This window comes from Oryx dammah, unplaced genomic scaffold (assembly GCF_014754425.2).
Source record: "Oryx dammah isolate SB20612 unplaced genomic scaffold, SCBI_Odam_1.1 HiC_scaffold_9, whole genome shotgun sequence".
NCBI classification, from domain to species: domain Eukaryota; kingdom Metazoa; phylum Chordata; class Mammalia; order Artiodactyla; family Bovidae; genus Oryx; species Oryx dammah.
The window spans coordinates 58,510,192-58,531,078 of record NW_024070193.1 but is presented as its reverse complement, the minus strand read 5'-3'; the positions used below and the strand labels follow the sequence as shown (position 1 = coordinate 58,531,078).

The 20,887-nt window shown below is 37.1% G+C and overlaps 1 protein-coding gene across 5 annotated transcripts in view; it reads right to left on the bottom strand.

Moving 5' to 3' along the window:
- Positions 1 to 4,666: 4,666 nt before the first annotated feature.
- Positions 4,667 to 20,887, bottom strand: part of SLC4A7 (solute carrier family 4 member 7) — an 89,216-nt gene continuing 72,995 nt past the window's right edge. For 2 of the 5 annotated variants that reach the window (XM_040246350.1, XM_040246352.1), the window contains exons 22-25: positions 19,883 to 20,014; positions 16,235 to 16,332; positions 10,687 to 10,794; positions 4,667 to 8,877 (exon numbers count right to left, since the gene is read on the bottom strand). In XM_040246350.1, coding sequence (XP_040102284.1) covers positions 8,796 to 8,877; positions 10,687 to 10,794; positions 16,235 to 16,332; positions 19,883 to 20,014 — 420 coding nt within the window. In that variant the 3' untranslated portion in view covers positions 4,667 to 8,795. The remainder of the gene's footprint in view (positions 8,878 to 10,686; positions 10,795 to 16,234; positions 16,333 to 19,882; positions 20,015 to 20,887) is intronic. The other 3 variants (XM_040246353.1, XM_040246354.1, XM_040246351.1) reach the window with 2 other exon arrangements.

Sequence of the window (20,887 nt, the reverse complement as noted above, 5' to 3'; positions counted from 1 at the left end):
TTTTCACACCTTAAATTAAGAGAGGCAACTGCAGTTGTTGGGGTAGTGTTTTCACTACCTTTCCCCTTACTCATACTGTTGAGTATATTTACCATTATATTTATTTCTGAAAGACTGGGCAAATGTTACATATATATATATGACTATTTTTTTCTGGATTCCACATACATAATAAACTATTTAATACTTACACATCACTTAGAGGTTTCTTCCTATTGGACTTCCTTATGTAACATGATTTACATAATTTATATATTTCCAAATACAGCTTTCCTAGGAACATGGGAAGCCTTTCTTGATATTTTGCACAGCCATATATATATATATAATCACATTGGGTATGCTGGCTTCCTGAAACATAGGTTTTCCCATGGGACATCAGGTAAGTCTACTCTTATCCACAGGTTTGCCTAGGCAAACTTCTCTCCTCCACTCAGCTAGTTCCTTCATAACTGTTTGAAACCTTTAATCCTGTGTTCTCTTTTCCTTTGCACTTTTCTTAACTATTTATTCGTTTTATCTTATGATCATAGAGGTTTCAGGTAAAAATAAACCCAAAATTATTTGTACGCAATGCTTATAGAAAAGTGACTCCAGCATTGTATCTGGACTCTTTAAAGGGTACTTGCAAATCATGTCGGAGAAGGCAATGGCACCCCACTCCAGTACTCTTGCCTGGAAAATCCCATGGATGGAGGAGCCTGGTAGGCTGCAGTCCATGGGGTCGCTAAGAGTTGGACACGACTGAGCGACTTCACTTTCACTTTTCACTTTCATGCATTGGAGAAGGAAATGGCAACCCACTCCAGTGTTCTTGCCTAGAGAATCGCAGGGATGGGGGAGCCTGGTGGGGCTGTCTATGGGGTCGCACAGAGTCGGACACGACTGAAGCGACTTAGCAGCAGTAGCAGCAGTATAAATCACATTACTGATTTCAATGTTGTTTCATGGCCATTCTCATGAAATAAGGTAATTTATGAAGTTGGTTTCTGAATTACCTATCCATGAAAAGAATTTCCATCACTATCTTCTTATATAGCAAACTCACATCAGAAAAACTCATAGGATAAATCATTATGGAACAAGAACATGTACAATTTATTATAAATGATAGGATATACAATCCTTCCTAAGGTTGCACATCCATGCATAAATGGATAAGGAACATGCATAATGAAGTTAGTAATAAGGTAGCTGTGTTCAGCCTACTGAAACAAAACCAGAGTGAGATCAAGTCTCATTTTATAAAGGAGAAACTTAAATGGACTTGCCCACGAAAAAGTTTAGAAAAAGACAAACATATTTGGATTCATTTTTGTGAGAAATATAGTCAGTCAGTCAGTCAGTTCAGTCGCTCAGCCCTGTTCGACTCTCTGTGACCCCATGGGCTGCAGCAGGCCAGGTCTCCCTGTTCATCACCAACTACTGGAGTTCACTCAAACTCATGGCCATTGAGTCAATGATGCCATCCACCCATCTCATCCTCTGTAGTCCCCTTTTCCTCCTGCCTTCAATGTTGCCCAGCATCAGGGTCTTTTCCAGTGAGTCAGTTCTTTGCATCAGGTGGCCAAAGTATTGGAGTTTAGCTTCAACATCAGTCCTTCCAATGAATATTCAGGACTGATTTCATTTAGGATGGACTGGTTGGATCTCCTTGCAGTCCAAGGGACTCTAAAGAGCCTTCTCCAACACCACCTCAGCTTTGTTTATAGTCCAACTCTCACATCCATACATGACTACTGGAAAAACCATAGCCTTGACGGGACGGACCTTTGTAGGCAAAGTAATGTCTCTGGTTTTTACTATGCTATCTAGGTTGGTCATTAACTTTTCTTCCAAGGAGTAAGCATCTTTTAATTGAATGGCTGCAAAAACCATCTGCAGTGATTTTGGAGCGCTAGAAAATAGCTTCCCCATCTATTTGCCACGGGACCGGATGCCATGATCTTCGTTTTCTGAGTGTTGAGCTTTAAGCCAAACTTTTCACTCTCCTCTTTCACTGTGATCAAGAAGCTCTTTAGCTCTTCTTCACTTTCTGCCATAAGGGTGGTGTCATCTGCATTATCTGAGGTTATATTTCTCCTGGCAATTTGGATTCCGGCTTGTGCTTCATCCAGCCCAGTGTTTCTCATGATGTACTCTGCATAAAAGTTAAATAAGCAGGGTGACAATATATAGCCTTGACCTCCTTTCCCTATTTGGAACCAGTCTGCTGTTCCATGTCCAGTTCTAACTGTTGCTTCCTGACCTGCATACTGGTTTCTCAAGAGGCAGGTCAGGTGGTCTAGTATTCCCATCTCTTTCAGAATTTTCCAGTTTATTGTGATCCACACAGTCAAAGGCTTTGGCATAGTCAATAAAGCAGAAATAGATGTTTTTCTGGAACTCTCTTGCTTTTTTGACAATCCAGCGGATGTTGGCAATTTGATCTCTGGTTCCTCTACCTTTTGTAAATTCAGCCTGAACTACCAGAAGTTCACAGTCACATACTGTTGAAGCCTGGCTTGGAGAATTTTGAGCATTACTTTACTAGCGTATGAGATGAATGTGCACACATTATGAAGTTTACGAGCATTTATTTTGTGCCAGGGACTGTTCCAAACTCTTATCTCTTTGTTTGACTTACTCTTCACACTGTCTGGTTATTTCTCATCCTAGTTTAGAGCCAGGAGGCCCATAGCCCAGAGCTGGTAATTGATGGAGGCAGGGGAGATCTTAAGAGTTCCAATCTAGAGCCCAGCCTTAACCACCATGCTGCTCCCTGAACAATTCAATCTCATCTTAATATAGTTCCAAGCCCCATGGGGATGTCAATTAGTGTGGTGATTAAATCTCCCAAAACTTGATTTAAAATGAATACAGTGAATGCTTAGCCTGATATTTTTTTCTGCTCTAAGTAATAATGAAAGGTAGACCCAGTAGAGTAATGATATTTTGATCTGAGTACTTGAAGATATTTTTTACTAACTAAAATAGTAAGGTACCATTTTGGAAAATACAGAGAGGTGAGATGAAAAGCAAACTCAGGGGAATGTAGCAGAACTAATTAAACTGAAGAGAACATACCATCAGCAGAAATAAAGTTACCAATCAAAACAAAAAGGTGACAAAGAAGGCAGACGGATGCTGAGCAGATGTATTCTCTAGAGACATTTTAAATATTAAGCAGGAGACAAAAGTATTCCTCTGAACTTTTATCAGAATACTCAATGAGCTTCCCATCTTTCTCCTCTTTCTTAAAATAAAATCTTAATGTTTCAGCCTCCCCTGAATATAACTGACAGTCACACAGAAGATTAAGAGGCCTGGGACCTAAGGGGCTGTGGAGGAGAGGAGCAGCACAGCCACCCGCGGGGGCCCGCCCATCCTGTGCTGCTGAGGTGAGAAGGACACAAGCCCCGCAAAGCGCTCACGCCTGCATCAAGCTCGTGGCTGATGTGGTTGAGTCCAAGTCTGTAAGACTTCAAATCCCCTACTGGTGTTTTTGAACACCCCTTTTACTATCCTAATGTGAATCCACAGGTCATGTACATCACATGTTCAAAAGTAAAGTAGTATAATGTCATAGCTAACATACGGAACAAATACATGTAACCTTAAATAGATACTGAAATAAATATTCAGAATCAATAAGAACACACACAAAAAACAATTCCCCAAATTTCTAAAATACCCCTAGATCACTGGTCTAGGAAAAGAACAAAAACAATAAGAGGGTATTTTAAACACAGACACACACGCTGGAGTGGAGGCAGGAAAATGCTCTTACAGCAGACAGCACACGGGAGAGCACAACTGGAAGAAAAGGCGCCACTTACACTGAGCTTTGAAAGAACAGCAGAGAAACAGGAAGGAAGGTTTTCCGAACAATAGGAGTGTTTTCATGAAAAGCACAGAGTTAGTGATGTGAAGGTCACAGAACTGATGCTGGAGGGACCAGCCCTGCCTTAAGGAGCAAGAGCAAACAACGCTGAGTGGGAAACTCACAGTTTCCTTTGTTCTCCCCACCCTCAATGCCCACAAAATCTCAAACCTCTGTAGCTGGGGATAATAAATTGACAAAAAATATTTCTTCCCTCAAGTAAATGTAAACAGAACTTTCAAATGAAGCTTCCAAAACCTTAAGCGCTTTTTTCCATCTCACTCCCAAAGGTTATCAGATTCACTGTTGGAAATCAGAAACCAGAAACCAGAAGTCTAGAAAACACAGGAAGAAGCGCTCCATATGTGCCTAATGGAAGACAGACCAAACTTCGTCATTGGCTATTACTAAAAAAAAATTCATAATAAAATTAATCACTAAAAACAAAAAAGAAAAGCACGCCTGAGTATGTGTGTTAATATCAACATGCTCATTACACATCATGTGATGTGATGTGTGTTTCTCACACTCTCATTCTAAACAGATGTGTCTTAAAATAGGGAATATACTGGACCAGCCTATCTTAAAGGGCTTTAATTTCATTACTTCTTAACTATCACAAAATCATTGTGAAACACACACTATTTTGTTTCATTTCCTTCTCTCACTGTTTCCTCTTTTCTGTCTCCTGCTTACTAAAGCACAGGAAAATTAGGAGGCAGGAAATAGAAATTACTTGCTTTTTCTCCATTCCCTCTCATGTGCCAGGTGGGGGGCTCTTCTAATACCAAAGTAAAGACAATATTCAACGACTGATTCAGTAGACTTTTATTGCTCTTTCAACTTCAATAACATCTCCAAAAAATAGTTTTCTTCTAATATTATGAGACAGATTTGAAAAGCAGGATTATTCACATTCTAGACTGGTAGATACTTGTACTTCATATAGATTAAAAATATCAGTTCTACATTTTAAATGTTTAATTTACTTTGGATTTTATTATAATAGAAAATATCATTGTATTGATAATTATAAAAGTCATAAAAATTAGAACTGTACTGTTCTTATTATACCAAGCTATCAAATACTGTATAAATGAACAATAAAATTCAATTTCTATTTATTTAAATGGAGTAAACACTGGAAGATAAACCCCCCAAAACAGAACAAAAAAATACCTTTTAATATGAAAGTAACAAAAGGAAAACCACAACACAAAAATCAATGCACAAAAATCTGATTTAAAAAACAACTGTTAACAATTACTCTAAGTAAACTGCAGAAGTCAATCTATGCTAATTAAATTAAATTAAAAAAATGATCTTTAGATGATTTCATTTCCAACTACTGACACTTACATTACTTTTTGAAGTTAGAAAAGTACCAACTTTATATTAAAAATGCCAAGTTCTGAATTATGAACACTATTTAAAATTTTGAATGTCCTTAAAGTCTTTAACCTTCTAAAAAAATAAATAGCTGTTGGACTAAACCAAAAACCAGTTCACACAGTTCTACTGCATATGATAACAATGTGATCTACATAAATAAACTTAAACCATTAAATTATTTAATTTAAACATTTCTGAATTGCAATGTTATATCAATGGCTTATACATCCGAAATCTGAGCACTTTAAAACAGGATTCACACGTTACACTGTTGAGCACATTTACATAGCTGTTGTACATGATACAATCCTTTAAAAACAGCAAGCTCCGGTGTCATACCTGTTTCAGAAACCATTTTTCTTTTTACAGAATTTGAACCTACCTTTTTGTGAAAGGAAAAGGTTATAAAGCTATTACATATATACATAAACTTTGGATATGTGAAAGAAACAGAAATGGTTTTTTAGATGGATAAAGCAAAAGTCAGTAATTTTGAGTGGTAAAGAAATCTGCTTTATAAATACATGCATTAGCACATAAAAAATTGTTCTACATACTTTACAGACTTGGCAAATATGAACAATGATATGCCACAGCTTTTTAAAACGACTTGAGAGATCTATGATTGACCACATCACTCACACAGGCGCACTCACACACACAACAGCTGTTAGACAGACCATGCACCTCACCGCGTGTATCTAATATTAGACAATACAGAGCATCATCCTTTTATCACAAGGAAGTAACTAGAGTTCACTGTCTTCCCCAAAGCTGCAATTTTAGAGTGAAATAGCATTCAAAAGAAAATAAATTTCAGATGGTCAACATGAGGATGGTATTAGCCTCTGTAAACAGATGTCTATAATAAATAAAACCGGTGGAAGAAAGAGTGTCCTGAGCGGCCCCACAGCCCGGGTACTCAGCAGCTCTGAGCTCTGTCCTGGAGACCAAGGCATTCTGAGGAAGTGCAGGGCTGTTTCTATAACTTTATTTTATAAATGGAATATGCACAGGTTTATTAATACTTTTGCACCTTGAGGTAAATCAGTACACAGCAATCACTACTGCTCATCTATATGCGTTTAAGGCAACATTTAAAAATCAATATAAGTATTAAATTATAGTTTTCACTATCTTCCAAAGAATGCTATCCATGATGGTTATTTTCCAAAAACAGTGGGAAAATATCATAGCGACATAAAACAAGCTATTACTTAAACATGAATTAGCTTTGCTTTTCAATGGAGTAGTCATATCAGATCATTTTGTAAGTCAAGTAGTCAAAAGAAAGCAGGAACTATTTTACAATTAAAACAGTAAAAAACATGGAGTGCAAAGCATTCTGCAAGTCATGGTTTTTCTGGCACTGGATAGCCAGTTTTCATAATTACATAAAATCACATAAACACTATGATCCCAAGGAGTTTTCAGTTTAAATTTTAAAATTACTTCCTGTAAAATAAGCACATTTTGTTAACCCTATGACGTCCAGACCCAAGGAAATGATGTAAGGAAATCGTCTTGTTCAGGTTAATCAGGGCAGTTTACAAAATTATAGCAGCAAATACTGGGGTCTTTGGAAAGGATTATGCTGCTATGAACAAAAAGGACTCACTTCACTGGAAGCTCATAACACTAACAAGCACCATGGGTAACATTCTCTCACCAAGTGCCACAGCATCTCTCTTCTTCAGGCAGCACCAAAAGATGCCAGCTACACTTTCTAAAGAAAATTACTTACATTTCCAGCCTCCCATGAGGCAGAAAGCGAATCCGTTATTTTAACTAGAATTGGGTAACATGGTCTTAGATGCGGAAATTTCATGTTGAGTAGTTTGGAATGGATTGCTAGAATTGCTAAAACATCAGCTTTGGGCATCGTTCATGATCTTCTAGAAGATCAATTCTTCATATTTTTGTACTTTGATTAGAACTGATTAAAGAGAACATTGGAATTTCATTGAAATTTTCATCCTAACATTCATGTTATCATTTTCAGTGTTTCAGTGGCTTCTCAATACTCATTTGGTTTTTAGAAATCATCCTTTTGCCAAATCAGTTTCACAACCCCATTCATCCAGTCCTACAGGCTTAACAAGAACAATATTTATTTATTTCATATGGAGCTAAAAAGTATATAAAAAATGACTAAAAAGATTTGCTAGAAGTTAAAAAGACAGCTCAGAAAATCAAAATCAAAACACAAACACAAGCTAGGAAGAATGTCATCAATCTGAGCTATACACATAGTAAGTCTAAAATTTCTTTTAAAATACAAATATGGCAGTGCTTTATATCAAAGATGTAAAATCTATCAACTGCTTTCAGATAATAAACCATAAATGCAAGTGAGCACCAACTATCTACATTAAACTTACTCTATAGGTGTCATCTTTTCAAATGTTTATATAACATTTAAGCATCATATCTATTAAAATAAATTAAATATCTTAAAATGAAATCACAGATAGCAATCTATTAGACATTACCTAAACAACAGAAAGAACGTAAAGAGAAAATGAAAGGTAATTCTTAATAAAGTAATACTGATCATTAACCCACTTCAGAGAATTCTGACTCCTGATTAATCATACTTACAGAAAAATAATCAAGAACTTGAACCTGATACAAACTAACCACATTTTACATAAAAGACAGCAAAGGTACAGAACAGAGTGGGCATATGGAGCTCTAAAAGGGTATTAGGATTCAGAAAAAAAATTCTATAAAGGCAACAAAGTTTAACTACTTTAAACTGGTATTTTATAGCTTTTAAAATTCATTAACTAATGACTGGTATGAGAGTTAAATTATAAAATCACTTGCAATTTTACTTGTTTATCAGAATGGAAACCTAGATGTGGAGGTTTTAAGGTTTAAAATACATTTCAAAAATATAAAGGTCAAAACTGTAGGTCTTATCTACCAAGTTTCCCCTGTTGTACCTCTGCAGCCAGAAGGTTCCCATCAGCTGTGAAACGTGGCGGATGCATACGGGATGAGGGACGCAGCAGCATCTGAGCCCCCACACAGGCAAGGTGCCCTGCTCTCCCCTTAGCGCACTGGCAAAAGGGAGGTCATATGGGAACATTGCTAGCAACTCAAGGAAAAAATTTAAAAATATAGACAAAACACCTATCACTTAAGGTTGGTATGAACTGCCACTGATTTAAATAGATTTAAAGATTATTTTTTAAAAGAACAGATTTAAAGAAAAGTAGACAACACATATTCCCACATTTTCTACTGCAGAACAGAAAAAAAGCTTCCAACAGAAAAATAAGTATTTGATTAGTAAGAACCATGTACCTCACTTCCAAGAGACCATTTCATTATAAATACAGTCTCCATGGTGCTCCTAACAAACTTCAGACACTACTTCAAAAACAAACAAAAAAACCCAGTAGTCATGCATAAGGGGCATGACATACAATATTGTTACATATAGCAACACGAAACACACACATTATATATACATACACACATATATGTATATGTATCTAATCTATCTGTATATATAATTCCTCTTGGTTCAAATCTATAATGAAGTTTCAGCATCCAGGTATTTCTTTCTTGGTTCATCTTCAAAATTTATTTTCACACTTACAGGTTTTTCAGGGCTATTTAAAACAAAGAATGAGAATAAGTAATTTTGAAATGGTCAAATATTACATTCACACATGGCCAACAGTAAACATCCATAATACCTTTGAGATGGCTATTAATACTATAAACATACTAGCTGCCAATACTATCTTACTGCTTTCTTTTCATATTAGTAAACTTTGACGCCCAAAGGCAAATTTTAAAGGTCTTAGCTTTTTAATAGATATTTTTGCCACTGAAATTCACATTTTTTTACAAGCTAAAATTGGTTAGGGTATGATGACTATGCTTAATAGTTTTATTTTATATATGAACAGTTATAACATTTGACTTTTACTGACAAATTATTTAATCAAATTTAAATAATTTAAACAATTATTTCCTGCAAAATGCAACAAATTTCCAAATCTTATCTCCCCAAATTTCACAAATACAAGATTCCACATTTTCAAGTTAATATCAAAAACAATGATTCTGTGTATATGGATTTAACTGATAACAAGAATATCTGGGCTTTGAAAATTTTTCAAAATATAGAAACATGCTATGATTTGCTGCCTTCTCCAGACAAAATTGAAGACACATCAAACATTCTTCTGTTGAACAACATAACAAAACATTCTCTTTCCTCCTAAGCTATTTTGAATTGAGGGGCAACCTGAATGAAAGGCAGAAGTACTTACAAAAGACAAAATGATATTAGTCTAAGGACTTTATACTAACACTGTGGGCCAGGGGTGCTGACAGGAGTTGAAAATTACTAAGAGCTAAAAGAGTATCTAGTGAAATTTTGGTTGCATGAAATAATCCAAAATGACAAAAAGTTTAACTTTAAAACTTTTGAGATCATATATATAAGTGAAGGAAACAGTCTAGCTTAGAGAATTAAAACTCAAGAAATGATGGGAGAAAAGCAAAAAAAAAAAAAAAAAAAAAATCTGGTAACAAAGATTAAGCAGAAGCAAAATTCTAAAGGAGGCAGAGAAAGATGGAGAAAACTTTGTGACTGCTTGCCTGGAAGTCTTAATCTGACCCCCAAGCTGCATATACAGTCTAATACAGCATATACGTCTAACACAGTGTCTGGAACACAGTATACACAATGTAAGTTTCTGTTGACTCTGAATGACTGAGTATTCTACAGCATAATACCTAATTTCTCCAGAGACATGACGGGTTAAAGTACTAGTGATTATCAAGTCAGAATTCCTGAAGTTTAGGTCTTAAAGTGAGGAAGAAAGAAAGAAAACAGAGTTATTACATAACAAGAAACATAAGGGGTTATGAAACAGTTGTGTAATACATGGTTCATTATAAAACTAAATGCCCTTCACAATCATGGATTAAATTTCTTACAAGTATCTCCTAGGAAAAGGTTTACCTCATCAGAAGATATAGTAGGCTGAAACAAAGCAAACCAAGGTATATTTCTGGGGGGACCATCAGAGCATAACTGAGGCAGCATTCTATTTTAGTATTCAACCCCTAGTAATTTTTTTTCTTTATATGGTTTCTGATCTTTTATATATTTATTCCATATGTATATATTTATTTTTGTTACAATATAAACGCCAATTCCTTTTTTTTTTGAAGCAGGTAACTATAAATTTAAAAAATAACAACAAAAAAATCAGTACCCATATCTGCTCCAGTACACAGTAAAATGATGGACAGAGGAAGAAGGAGAAGAGGAAGAAAAAAATGTTGTTAAGTAAGAATATAAATTACATAAACTGAGTTAAATTGAATGGTTTCCTAAATAGCTATCCATAAGTAAACTAGAAGTCGCTACAGTTAGAAAATGCATAAATGGTTACAGCTACCTCGGGTTAGGTCTGGTTACTTTGGCATTCTCAGTGTTCATGGACAGTGCCTTCCACTGTGCAGTTTTGGCCATTTCATCTGATATGTTAACAACTGAGGGATCAACACTGAAGAACAAACACACTTTCTGGTTAGTATTCAGTACTTGCAAAAGCATTAATACTGTCATTCTTATTATCTACATAATATTTGCTTTCATCAACTTAAAACTGAGAAAAGTCTTTGCCATGAACTTAAACCAAGGTCCAGCAAGATATCACTACTTTGGAGTTCTATTATAAAGGTCTCATGGGGAATTGCATCTCTCCTTATAATCAAAACTAGGAATAACACTAATTAACTTGGCAATGATGCTCAAAGGTGATTATCCTGGCTATAAGTATACTATTAAAATAACAGGAAAGAATGTATTAATGTGCTTTTAAATATAAACAGTGATACAGCGTCAAGTCAATTAGAAAGCTTTCATAATCTGCACAAATTCCAGTCGCAGCACACAACTATCTAAAGTGCATAAAGAAAGTAACAACCAGGACTTAAAACGTTTTTTTTTTTCCAAAGTTTTTATAAATCATTAAAAAGAATTCTGGGAAATGTGATGGTTTGAAATTAGAAATTAAAATGCTTCAAAAGATAAAATACCAGAAAGGTCTGTCAGTACCACTTGTAGCTGATTATTACCATATCAGTAATATGGTAGCCTCAAAGTGTTACTACTAATATATAAAATTTATCAAAATCCAAAGAACAAAATACTTCTTTCATTGTAAGAAACAAATGTAATTATACTATGTCTCTATGAAATACTGCAAAAATTACCTCAACACCCCAAGTCCAGTAAAGAAGACATCCATTAATAATTTGGAGCTTAAGGTTGTCAGTCGCAAGTAACATGAAAATACTAGGAAGTTAATAGAAACACACTTGCAAGCCCTTTTTCTTCACCCAAAGAAAAATGTTTCATGCAAACAAACAATGAATACAAATGTCAAAACAGATGTTAAATTAACACTGTGGTGGCAGCCAGGTTATAAAGGGCTATAGAGCAGTCCTTTGTTCACACGTTAAGTCTGCACATCATTGATGATGTAAGACTGTAGAAATCAGTGACAGAATCACTGGAAAGTCTCCAAGGCCACTTTACCAAGTTTTTACAAGTGCACACATCTGGACACCCAGATTCACCATGGCGGTACCTGAGACCTGGTCTACCCCAAGAAAATGTTTCTTTGCTCAGTTGCCAACTTCCAATAATTGAAGAGAGAAATTCCTGAAACACTTTCTAGGTTCTAAATGTTTCTTCTCTACTTTCCCATTAGTAGAAATTGAGACTCCCCCTCTGAAGAAAGTAGACATTTTGTTTTCCTCCAGAGTAAAAACTAGATGGAAAACATTTTGTCTACATTCAATAAATTATTTTCATATTTTGTAGGACTTTACGGTTTCCAAATGCTTTCCTGTGTTGCTAAGTTATCTTACTTCATTTTTATGGCATATAATCCAGAGCTTGGAGAAGGGAATGGCTACCCACTCAAAGTATTCATGCCTGGAGAATTCGACTGTAGCCCAGCGCGGGCTACAGTCCATGAGGTCACAGAGCCAGACATGACTAAGTGACTAACACACGCACAAACATATCCAAAGCAGGCAGACTTAAAGGCCTGGCAGACAAACGGGTCAGCCAATTCCTGGCATTCTGGATGTTCAAGTTTTAAGCAAAATGGCATTAATCATGGCTCATGTCATCATTAGACAAAGTAAATGTACGCATGTATATCCATTCTTTTTGTTAAATATCAGAAAGTATAAGTATGGACTCCACTTATATTTGTCAAGGTCCATGTGTAATCATGGTAAGGAAAAACTAATGTAGGTCCTACAGGAATTAAGTGGCCAACATCTCTGCAAACTGCTGAGTCACCAGTAACTACCATGGCAGTTCCTATACTCTTTTGGACTTCCCTGGAGGCTCTAGACGCTAAAGAATCTGCCTCCAGTGCAGGAGACCTGAATTTTATCCCCAGGTCGGGAAGATTCCCTGGAGAAGGGAATGGCAACCCACTCAAGTATTCTTACCTGGAGAATTCCATAGACAGAGGAGCCTGGTGGGCTACAGTCCATGGGGTTGCAAAGAGTCAAACACGACTAAGCAACTAACACTTTCACTTGCACACTCTTTTCAGCACAAAGTCAATACATTGATTCATTTAACAAACATTTACAGAATCTAGAAAAGCAGAGCACTAAACACGGATATATCAAAATGTCTACACTTGGCATTTAATTTAAGATACACACAAATTTAAGGGAAAATCGTGAAAGGTGACAAAGGATACCCATGATAAAAATTAATAGTAAAAAGTATTAGAGAAAAATACTTGTGAATTCATTGTCAAAACTAATCAACACATAGAGTCCAAATGTGACCTCTGTAAAAACTATAAAGTTAAAAATGAAAAACGGTTGAGGCAAGATAATTAGATATTAACAACATTTTCCATTCACTGGTCAAGGAAGGAACCTATATACCTTCTAAAACTGATTTTTGTACTATATATGGCTATTTGTAAACAGAATAAATATACAGATGAATCAGATGTGTAAATAAATCATAGAAGTTTTTCTTCCAAACTGATTCTATGAGGCCACCATCACCCTAATACCAAAACCTGACAAAGATGCCACAAAAATAGAAAACTACAGGCCAATATCACTGATGAATATAGATGCAAAAATCCTCAACAAAATTCTAGCAATCAGAATCCAACAACACATTAAAAAGATCATACACCATGACCAAGTGGGCTCTATCCCAGGGATGCAAGGACTCATCAATATCCACAAATCATCCACATTAACAAATGGAAAAATAAAAGCCATATGATTATCTCAATAGATGCAGAGAAAGCTTTTGACAAAATTCAACATCCATTTATGATAAAAACTCTCCAGAAAGCAGGAATAAAAGGACCATACCTCAACATAATAAAAGCTATATATGACAAACCCACAGCAAACATTATCCTCAATGGTGAAAAATTGAAAGCATTTCCCCTAAATTCAGGAACAAGACAAGGGTGCCCACTTTCACCACTAACTATTCAACAGAGTTTTGGAAGTTTTGGCCACAGCAATCAGAGCAGAAAAAGAAATAAAAAGAATCCAAATTGGAAAAGAAGAAGTAAAACTCTCACTGTTTGCAGATGACATGATCCTCTACATAGAAAACACTAAAGACTCCACCAGAAAATTACTAGAGCTAATTGATAAATATAGTAAAGTTGCAGGATATAAAATCAACACACAGAAATCTCTTGCATTCCTACACACTAATAATGAAAAAATACAAAGAGAAATTAAGGAAACAATTACATTCACCACTGCAATGAAAAGAATAAAGTACTTAGGAATATTCTACCTAAAGAAACTAAAGACCTATATATAGAAAACTATAAAACACTGATGAAAGAAATCAAAGAGGACTAATAGATGGAGAAATATACCATGCTCATGGATTGGAAGAATCAAAATAGTGAAAATGATTATATTACCCAAAGCAATCTATAGATTCAAATCAATCCCTATCAAGCTACCAACAGTATTTTTCAGAGCTAGAACAAATAATTTCACAATTTGTATGGAAATACTAAAAACCTCAAATAACCAAAGCAATCTTGAGAAAGAAGAATGGAACTGGAGGAATCAACCTGCCTGACTTCAGGCTCTACTACAAAATCACAGTCATCAAGATAGTATGGTACTGGCACAAAGACAGAAATATAGATCAATGGAACAAAATAGAAAGCCCAGAGATAAACCCATGCACCTATGGACGCGTTATCTTTGACAAAGGAGGCAAGAATATACAGTGGAGAAAAGACAATCTCTTTAACAAGTGGTGCTGGGAAAACTGGTCAACCACTTGTAAAAGAATGAAACCAGAACACTTTCTAACACCATACACAAAAATAAACTCAAAATGGATTAAAGATCTAAATGTTAAGACCAGAAACTATAAAACTCCTAGAGGAGAACACAGGCAAAACACTCCGACATAAATTACAGCAGGATCCTCTATGACCCACCTCCTAGAATATTGGAAACAAAAGCAAAAATAAACAAATGGGACCTAATTAAAATTAAAAGCTTCTGCACAACAAAGGAAACTATAAGCAAGGTGAAAAGACAGCCTTCAGAATGGGAGAAAATAACAGCAAATGAAGCAACTGACAAACAACTAATCTCAAAAATATACAAGCAACTCCTGCAGCTCAATTCCAGAAAAACACACCAAGGAAACCAGAATTGAAAGAGACACATGTACCCCAATGTTCATCTCAGCACTGTTTATAATAGCCAGGACATGGAAGCAACCTAGAAGTCCATCAGCAGATGAATGGATAAGAAAGCTGTGGTACATATACACAATGGAGTATTACTCAGCCATTAAAAAGAATACATTTGAATCCATTCTAATGAGGTGGATGAAACTGGAGCCTATTATACAGAGTGAAGTAAGCCAGAAAGAAAAACACCAACACAGTATACTAATACATATATATGGAATTTAGAAAGATGGTAACGATAACCCTGTATGCGAGACAGCAAAAGAGACTCAGATGTATACAGAACAGTTTTTTGGACTCTGTGGGAGAGGGAGAGGGTGGGATGATTTGGGAGAATGGCACTGAAACATGTATAATATCATGTGTGAAACGAATCACCAGTCCAGGTTTGATGCATGATACAGGATGCTTGGGGCTGGTGCACTGGGATGACCCAGAGAGATGGTACAGGAAGGGAGGTGGGAGGGGGGTTCAGGATGGGGAACACGTGTACACCCGTGGCGGATTCATGTTGATGTATGGCAAAACGAATATTGTAAAGTAATTAGCCATCAATTAAAATAAATAAATTTATATTTAAAAAATAAATCACAGAAGTTTTTAAAGCTTACATTTCCCAACCTCTATATTTAGTTCATAGGTTTTAATATAAATTGCCAAAATCATGTATGATAAACTATACATGATAAACATTAATTTTTCCCTAGTATGAGCCCTCACTGGCAATGGGCAGATGATACCTTTGAAAACTGAAGGAGAGTTCCAGGGCCTCTAAACACTGTCACCTGTGGGAAGGTCATCCAAAGATGGATTACAAGCGTTATTTTCTAGCATGCACCAACCTCCCTCATAATGAGGGCAAGGGAAAAAAATAAGGGTGTACTACTGAGAGCATGGGAGTATCCTAAGACTGGGTTTAAACTTCTCTGAAACAGAACGAATGAGAACAACAGGACAATCTCTGCTGGATGTGGAGGCCAAGGTCTCTTTGCCCGCTCCACCCTGCTGCTGTCAGCGGGAGGGGAAGGAGGGAGCAACTTGCTCTCCCACCTGCAGGAAGCCCTCCTTCAGCCCACACGTCAGGTGCAGGGTTTGTCACCGTTTAAAACCAGGCATCATGACTTAGAGACACAGCACATGGCTCATTCACGCACCTGTCGTGTGAACGAAGCACATTCTAAAATGCAAAGCTGCACCTCACCTGTATTTCAGCGCCTTCACTGGAATCTGCAGGAGGCTCCCCCCTTCAAATGGAAGGTGCACAGTGTCTTCACCAGCTTGCAGCATTCGCTCAGCTTCCTTGAAAGAACAGACGTGAAGATGTGACTTTTCCCAGAATATTTCCAGGACCAATTAATATATCAACATCTATATTGACATATGTTGACAACCAAACTGACAATATTTATTTAACTTGCCATGACTGAAAATTTCATTTTATTATTATGAACACATACTTGTAACAAGGTGAAAACAATCACTTGTAAAGATTAATTTTTAAGGGTTATAACTTCCATCTCAGGGAGTTAATCATTCAGTTCAGTTCAGTTCATTCGCTCAGTTGTGTCCGACTTTTTGCGACCCCATGAATTGCAGCACGCCAGGCCTCCCTGTCCATCACCAACTCCCGGAGTTCACTAAGACTCACGTACATCAAGTCAGTGATGCCATCCACCCATCTCATCCTCAGTCGTCCCCGTCTCCTCCTGCCCCCAATCCCTCCCAGCAGCAGAGTCTTTTCCAACGAGTCAACTCTTTGCATGAGGTGGCCAAAGTACCGGAGTTTCAGCTTTAGCATCATTCCTTCCAAAGAACACCCAGGACTGATCTCCTTCAGGATGGACTGATTAGATCTCCTTGCAGTCCAAGGGACTCTCAAGAGTCTTCTCCAACACCACAGTTCAAAAGCATGAATTCTTCAGTGCTCAGCTTTCTTCATAGTCCAACTCTCACATCCATACATGACTACTAGAAAAACCACAGCCTTGACTAGACGGACCTTTGTTGGCAAAGTAATGTCTCTTCAGTTCAGTTCAGTTCAGTCGCTCAGTCATGTCCGACTCTTTGCGATCCCATGAATCGCAGCATACCAGGCCTCCCTGTCCATCACCAACTCCCGGAGTTCACTCAAATTCACGTCCATCAAGTTGGTGATGCCATCCAGCAATGTCTCTTAGTACTATTTAAATATCGATTCAGCTACATAAATTTTATTTTTAAAATTTATTACTATTAGCATTACTTTTGGCGACTCCACATAGCACATGGATCCTAATTCTCTGACTATTGTAAGTGCAGAGTCCTAACCATTGGACTGCCAGGAAAGTCACCATAAATTTTATTATCAACTATTACACAGGTATACAATGAGAGGGGGGCTTCCCAGGTGGCGCAGGTGGTAAAGAATCTGCCTGCCAATGCAGCAGACACAAGATGCAGGTTCAACCCCTAGGTTGGAAAGATCCCCTGGAGAAGGAATTGGTAACCCACTCCAGTATCCTTGCCTAGAAAATTCCATGGACAGGGGAGCCTGGCCGGGTACAGTCCATGGGGTTCCAAAGAGTCAGACATGACTGAGCACATACACGCCATGTACAACAAGCAACAAAATTGTGTGAAATCTCACAGCTCTCACTACAATAGAATATAAGCAAAACCTCACCTGGATAAGGTGGGGGCTTCTCAGTCTCAGCAATACTGACATTTAGAGCCAAACAACTGCTTGTCCTGGGAGCCAGTCCTGTCTATGGAGGATGTACAACAGGCCATACGTTGCCAGTAGCAGCCCCTTTTCTGACCATCGCCTCAAGTCAAGAACACCTAAGCTAAGAAACATGAGCCCAAATCATGACACAATCCTAATGAGGATGGAGATAGGGAGACAGCACCTGTCTTACTAAAAGAAATCCCACAACTTGGGGGTGACAATGCACCTGGTTTTAACAAAAACAATATAAGATTAAAAACAATAATACCTAAATTTCCCAGCACTCCCTGCAGCTCAGTGTGGTGCCAGTGGAACCTCCAGGATGCCGTTTCTGGGTAGCACGGTGGGGCCACCGCCGCTGCCTGCCCCTGTCTGCCTCTGCTGCTAATGCAGCTCACGCTCAGCAGCCACTCTGACCCGTCACGGGATGCTGAGGATGGAAAGTCTACGCTGGGCTGGGAGAAATTAACAGAGTTCCTGACAACCGTGGAACCACCACACAAGGTCACTTAACTTTCAAGATTCCTTTTACAGGACAAAAAGGAAAAACTCTTGTGTTTAAGGCAGCTCTACTTTTGTTTTGTGATATGCAAATGACTTTATTCTAAGTGATATAGGAAGTAATAAGCAAGCAATTTTACCTAAGTGTTTTATAAATAAATTACATCCTATTTGAAAAATCATCAAAAGCTTATATATATATATATATATATATAGCCTTGAAGGAAACAAAATTCTTAAAAATTTTGTAGACTCAATTTAACTGTTTCACGTTTAATATCCTCATTAAAAAGTCACAATTTTTATTTAAAAGTAAACATAAAACCAGTAATTTTGCCATAAATCAGCAGTGAATAATCAAACCATGAAAAAATGCCAACAAGTTTCTAAAAGCATTTGTCTGCAACTTTAATAAATGCTTTTTCATAAATAGTATGCAACACAAGTTATAAATTGTGCTAATTTCTCTCAAAAATTAGGGGAAAAAATCCCCAGCAATTTTGAGATCTATTTAAATAGGACCACAACTTTTAAAAATATATTATCTTATCTTTGATTTTCAAACAATATTCTGACTGGGAAAATGAACTGAGGCACTGAATTCAACAGAATCATCTATGCTACATAACTCAAGTGTCTATGTGCCCTTCACAACTGGTTGCAGTACTGAGATGGTTGTTAAAAAATTCAAATTCAGTATGAAGTATTCATGGAAATCTCAGTATACAAATCAACTAAGGGTACATTACTTTGCCAACAAAGGTTCGTCTAGTCAAGGCTATAATTTTTCCAATAGTCATGTATGGATGTGACAGTTGGACTATAAAGAAAGCTAAGCACCAAAGAATTGATGCTTTTGAACTGTGGTATTGGACAAGACTCTTGAGAGTCCCTTGGATTGCAAGGAGATCCAACCAGTCCATCCTAGAAGAAATCAGTCCTGAATATTCATTGGAAGGACTGATGCTCAAGCTGAAACTCCACTACTTTGGCCACCTCACACGAAGTGCTGACCCATTTGAAAAGGCCCTGATGCTGGGAGGGACTGAAGGCAGGAGGAGAAGGGGACCACAGAGGATGAGACGGCTGGATGGCATCACTGACTCAATGGACACGTTGCTACTGCTGCTACGTCGCTTCAGTCAGGTCCGACTCTGTGCGACCTCATAGACTGCAGCCTGCCAGGCACCCCCGTCCCTGGGATTCTCCAGGCAAGAACACTGGAGTGGGTTGCTATTTCCTTCTCCAATGCATGAAAGTGAAAACTGAAAGTAAAGTCACTCAGTCATGTCCAACTCTGTGCGACCCTATGGTCTGCAGCGTACCAGGCTCCTCCATCCAGAGGGATTTGCCAGGCAAGAGCACTAGAGAGGGCTGTCATTGCCTTCTCCACAAGGGATATAAGTTTGAGTAAACTCTGGGAGGTGGTAACGGACAGGGAGGCCTGGCGTGCTGAAGTCCACGGGGTTGCAAAGAGTCAGACACGACCAAGCGACTGAACACTTTTTAATAATAAGGTTCTTAGGGGGACTGAAAGAGTTGATTCCCACTGAAGTGACTATAATAGTGTTTACTACTTGGTATACAATATTAAACAGTAAGTGAATAGTGTACATTTGAAATTCTTTTTTGTTTTTTTACCTCTTTCTCTTTTTTCTTTTTGTCGTCTTCTTTTTTTTTCTTACTTTCTGGCATGAGATCATCAAGCCAACTAAGCTCTCTCTTTGTGAAACACAGATCCATGAGTTTGCGAACAAAGACTAATGCAAGAACCTTTAAAAAAGTAAGGGAAAGAATATTCAGTAATATCTAAAAATATATAAATTATGTCACCTGGAGAAAAAGTGTTTATCAAATCATAAATAAAAAAGCACTTCATATAGTTTATTTTAAAATTACTTTATAAATCATCTTATTTCCAAGAAACTTAGTCACCGATTTATCTTTTTCAAATTTCTGCTCAAAGATATAAAGAAAATGATATTTTTAGCCGTTTCCTATATAAGTCCCTTGAATTCTGTATAAAATTATGAAGCAGATTAAACGTAATGATTATCTTCACAAACAAGATTATTACTTTTTACGATGACTTTATATAAGTAGATATAATACTGAAAATCTCTTCAACAAGGCATTAGAGAACCCACTTTCCAGCATTAGGTTTTACTCTACAAACTATGTTTGTGAAAAAGGCACACTATTCTTTACTTTGCTTTTCTTTGCTGCTAAAAGCTTCCCCAGTGGCTCAGCTGGTAAAGAACCTGTCTGCCAATACTGGAGCCACAGGAGGTGCAGGTTCGAACCCTGGGTTGGGAAGATCCCCTGAAGAAGGAGCTTCACGCCAGTATTCTTGCACGGAAAATCCCACGGCAGAGAAGGCTGGTGGGCTAAAGGTTGAAGGCGCTTTCAAACGTTCATCGGGAATTTGATTTTTTTTCTTTTCTTTTTTTTTCTACTTTTAAACAATTTTTATTTTATATTTGAGTAGAGCTGATTTACAATGTTGTATTATTTTCCAGTGTACAGCAAAGTGATTCAGTTATACATATACGAGGATCTATTCTTTTTCAGATTCTTCTCCCATATAGAATACTGAGTTATTCCCTGTACTATACAATAGGACCTTGCTGTTTCTCTATTTTATAT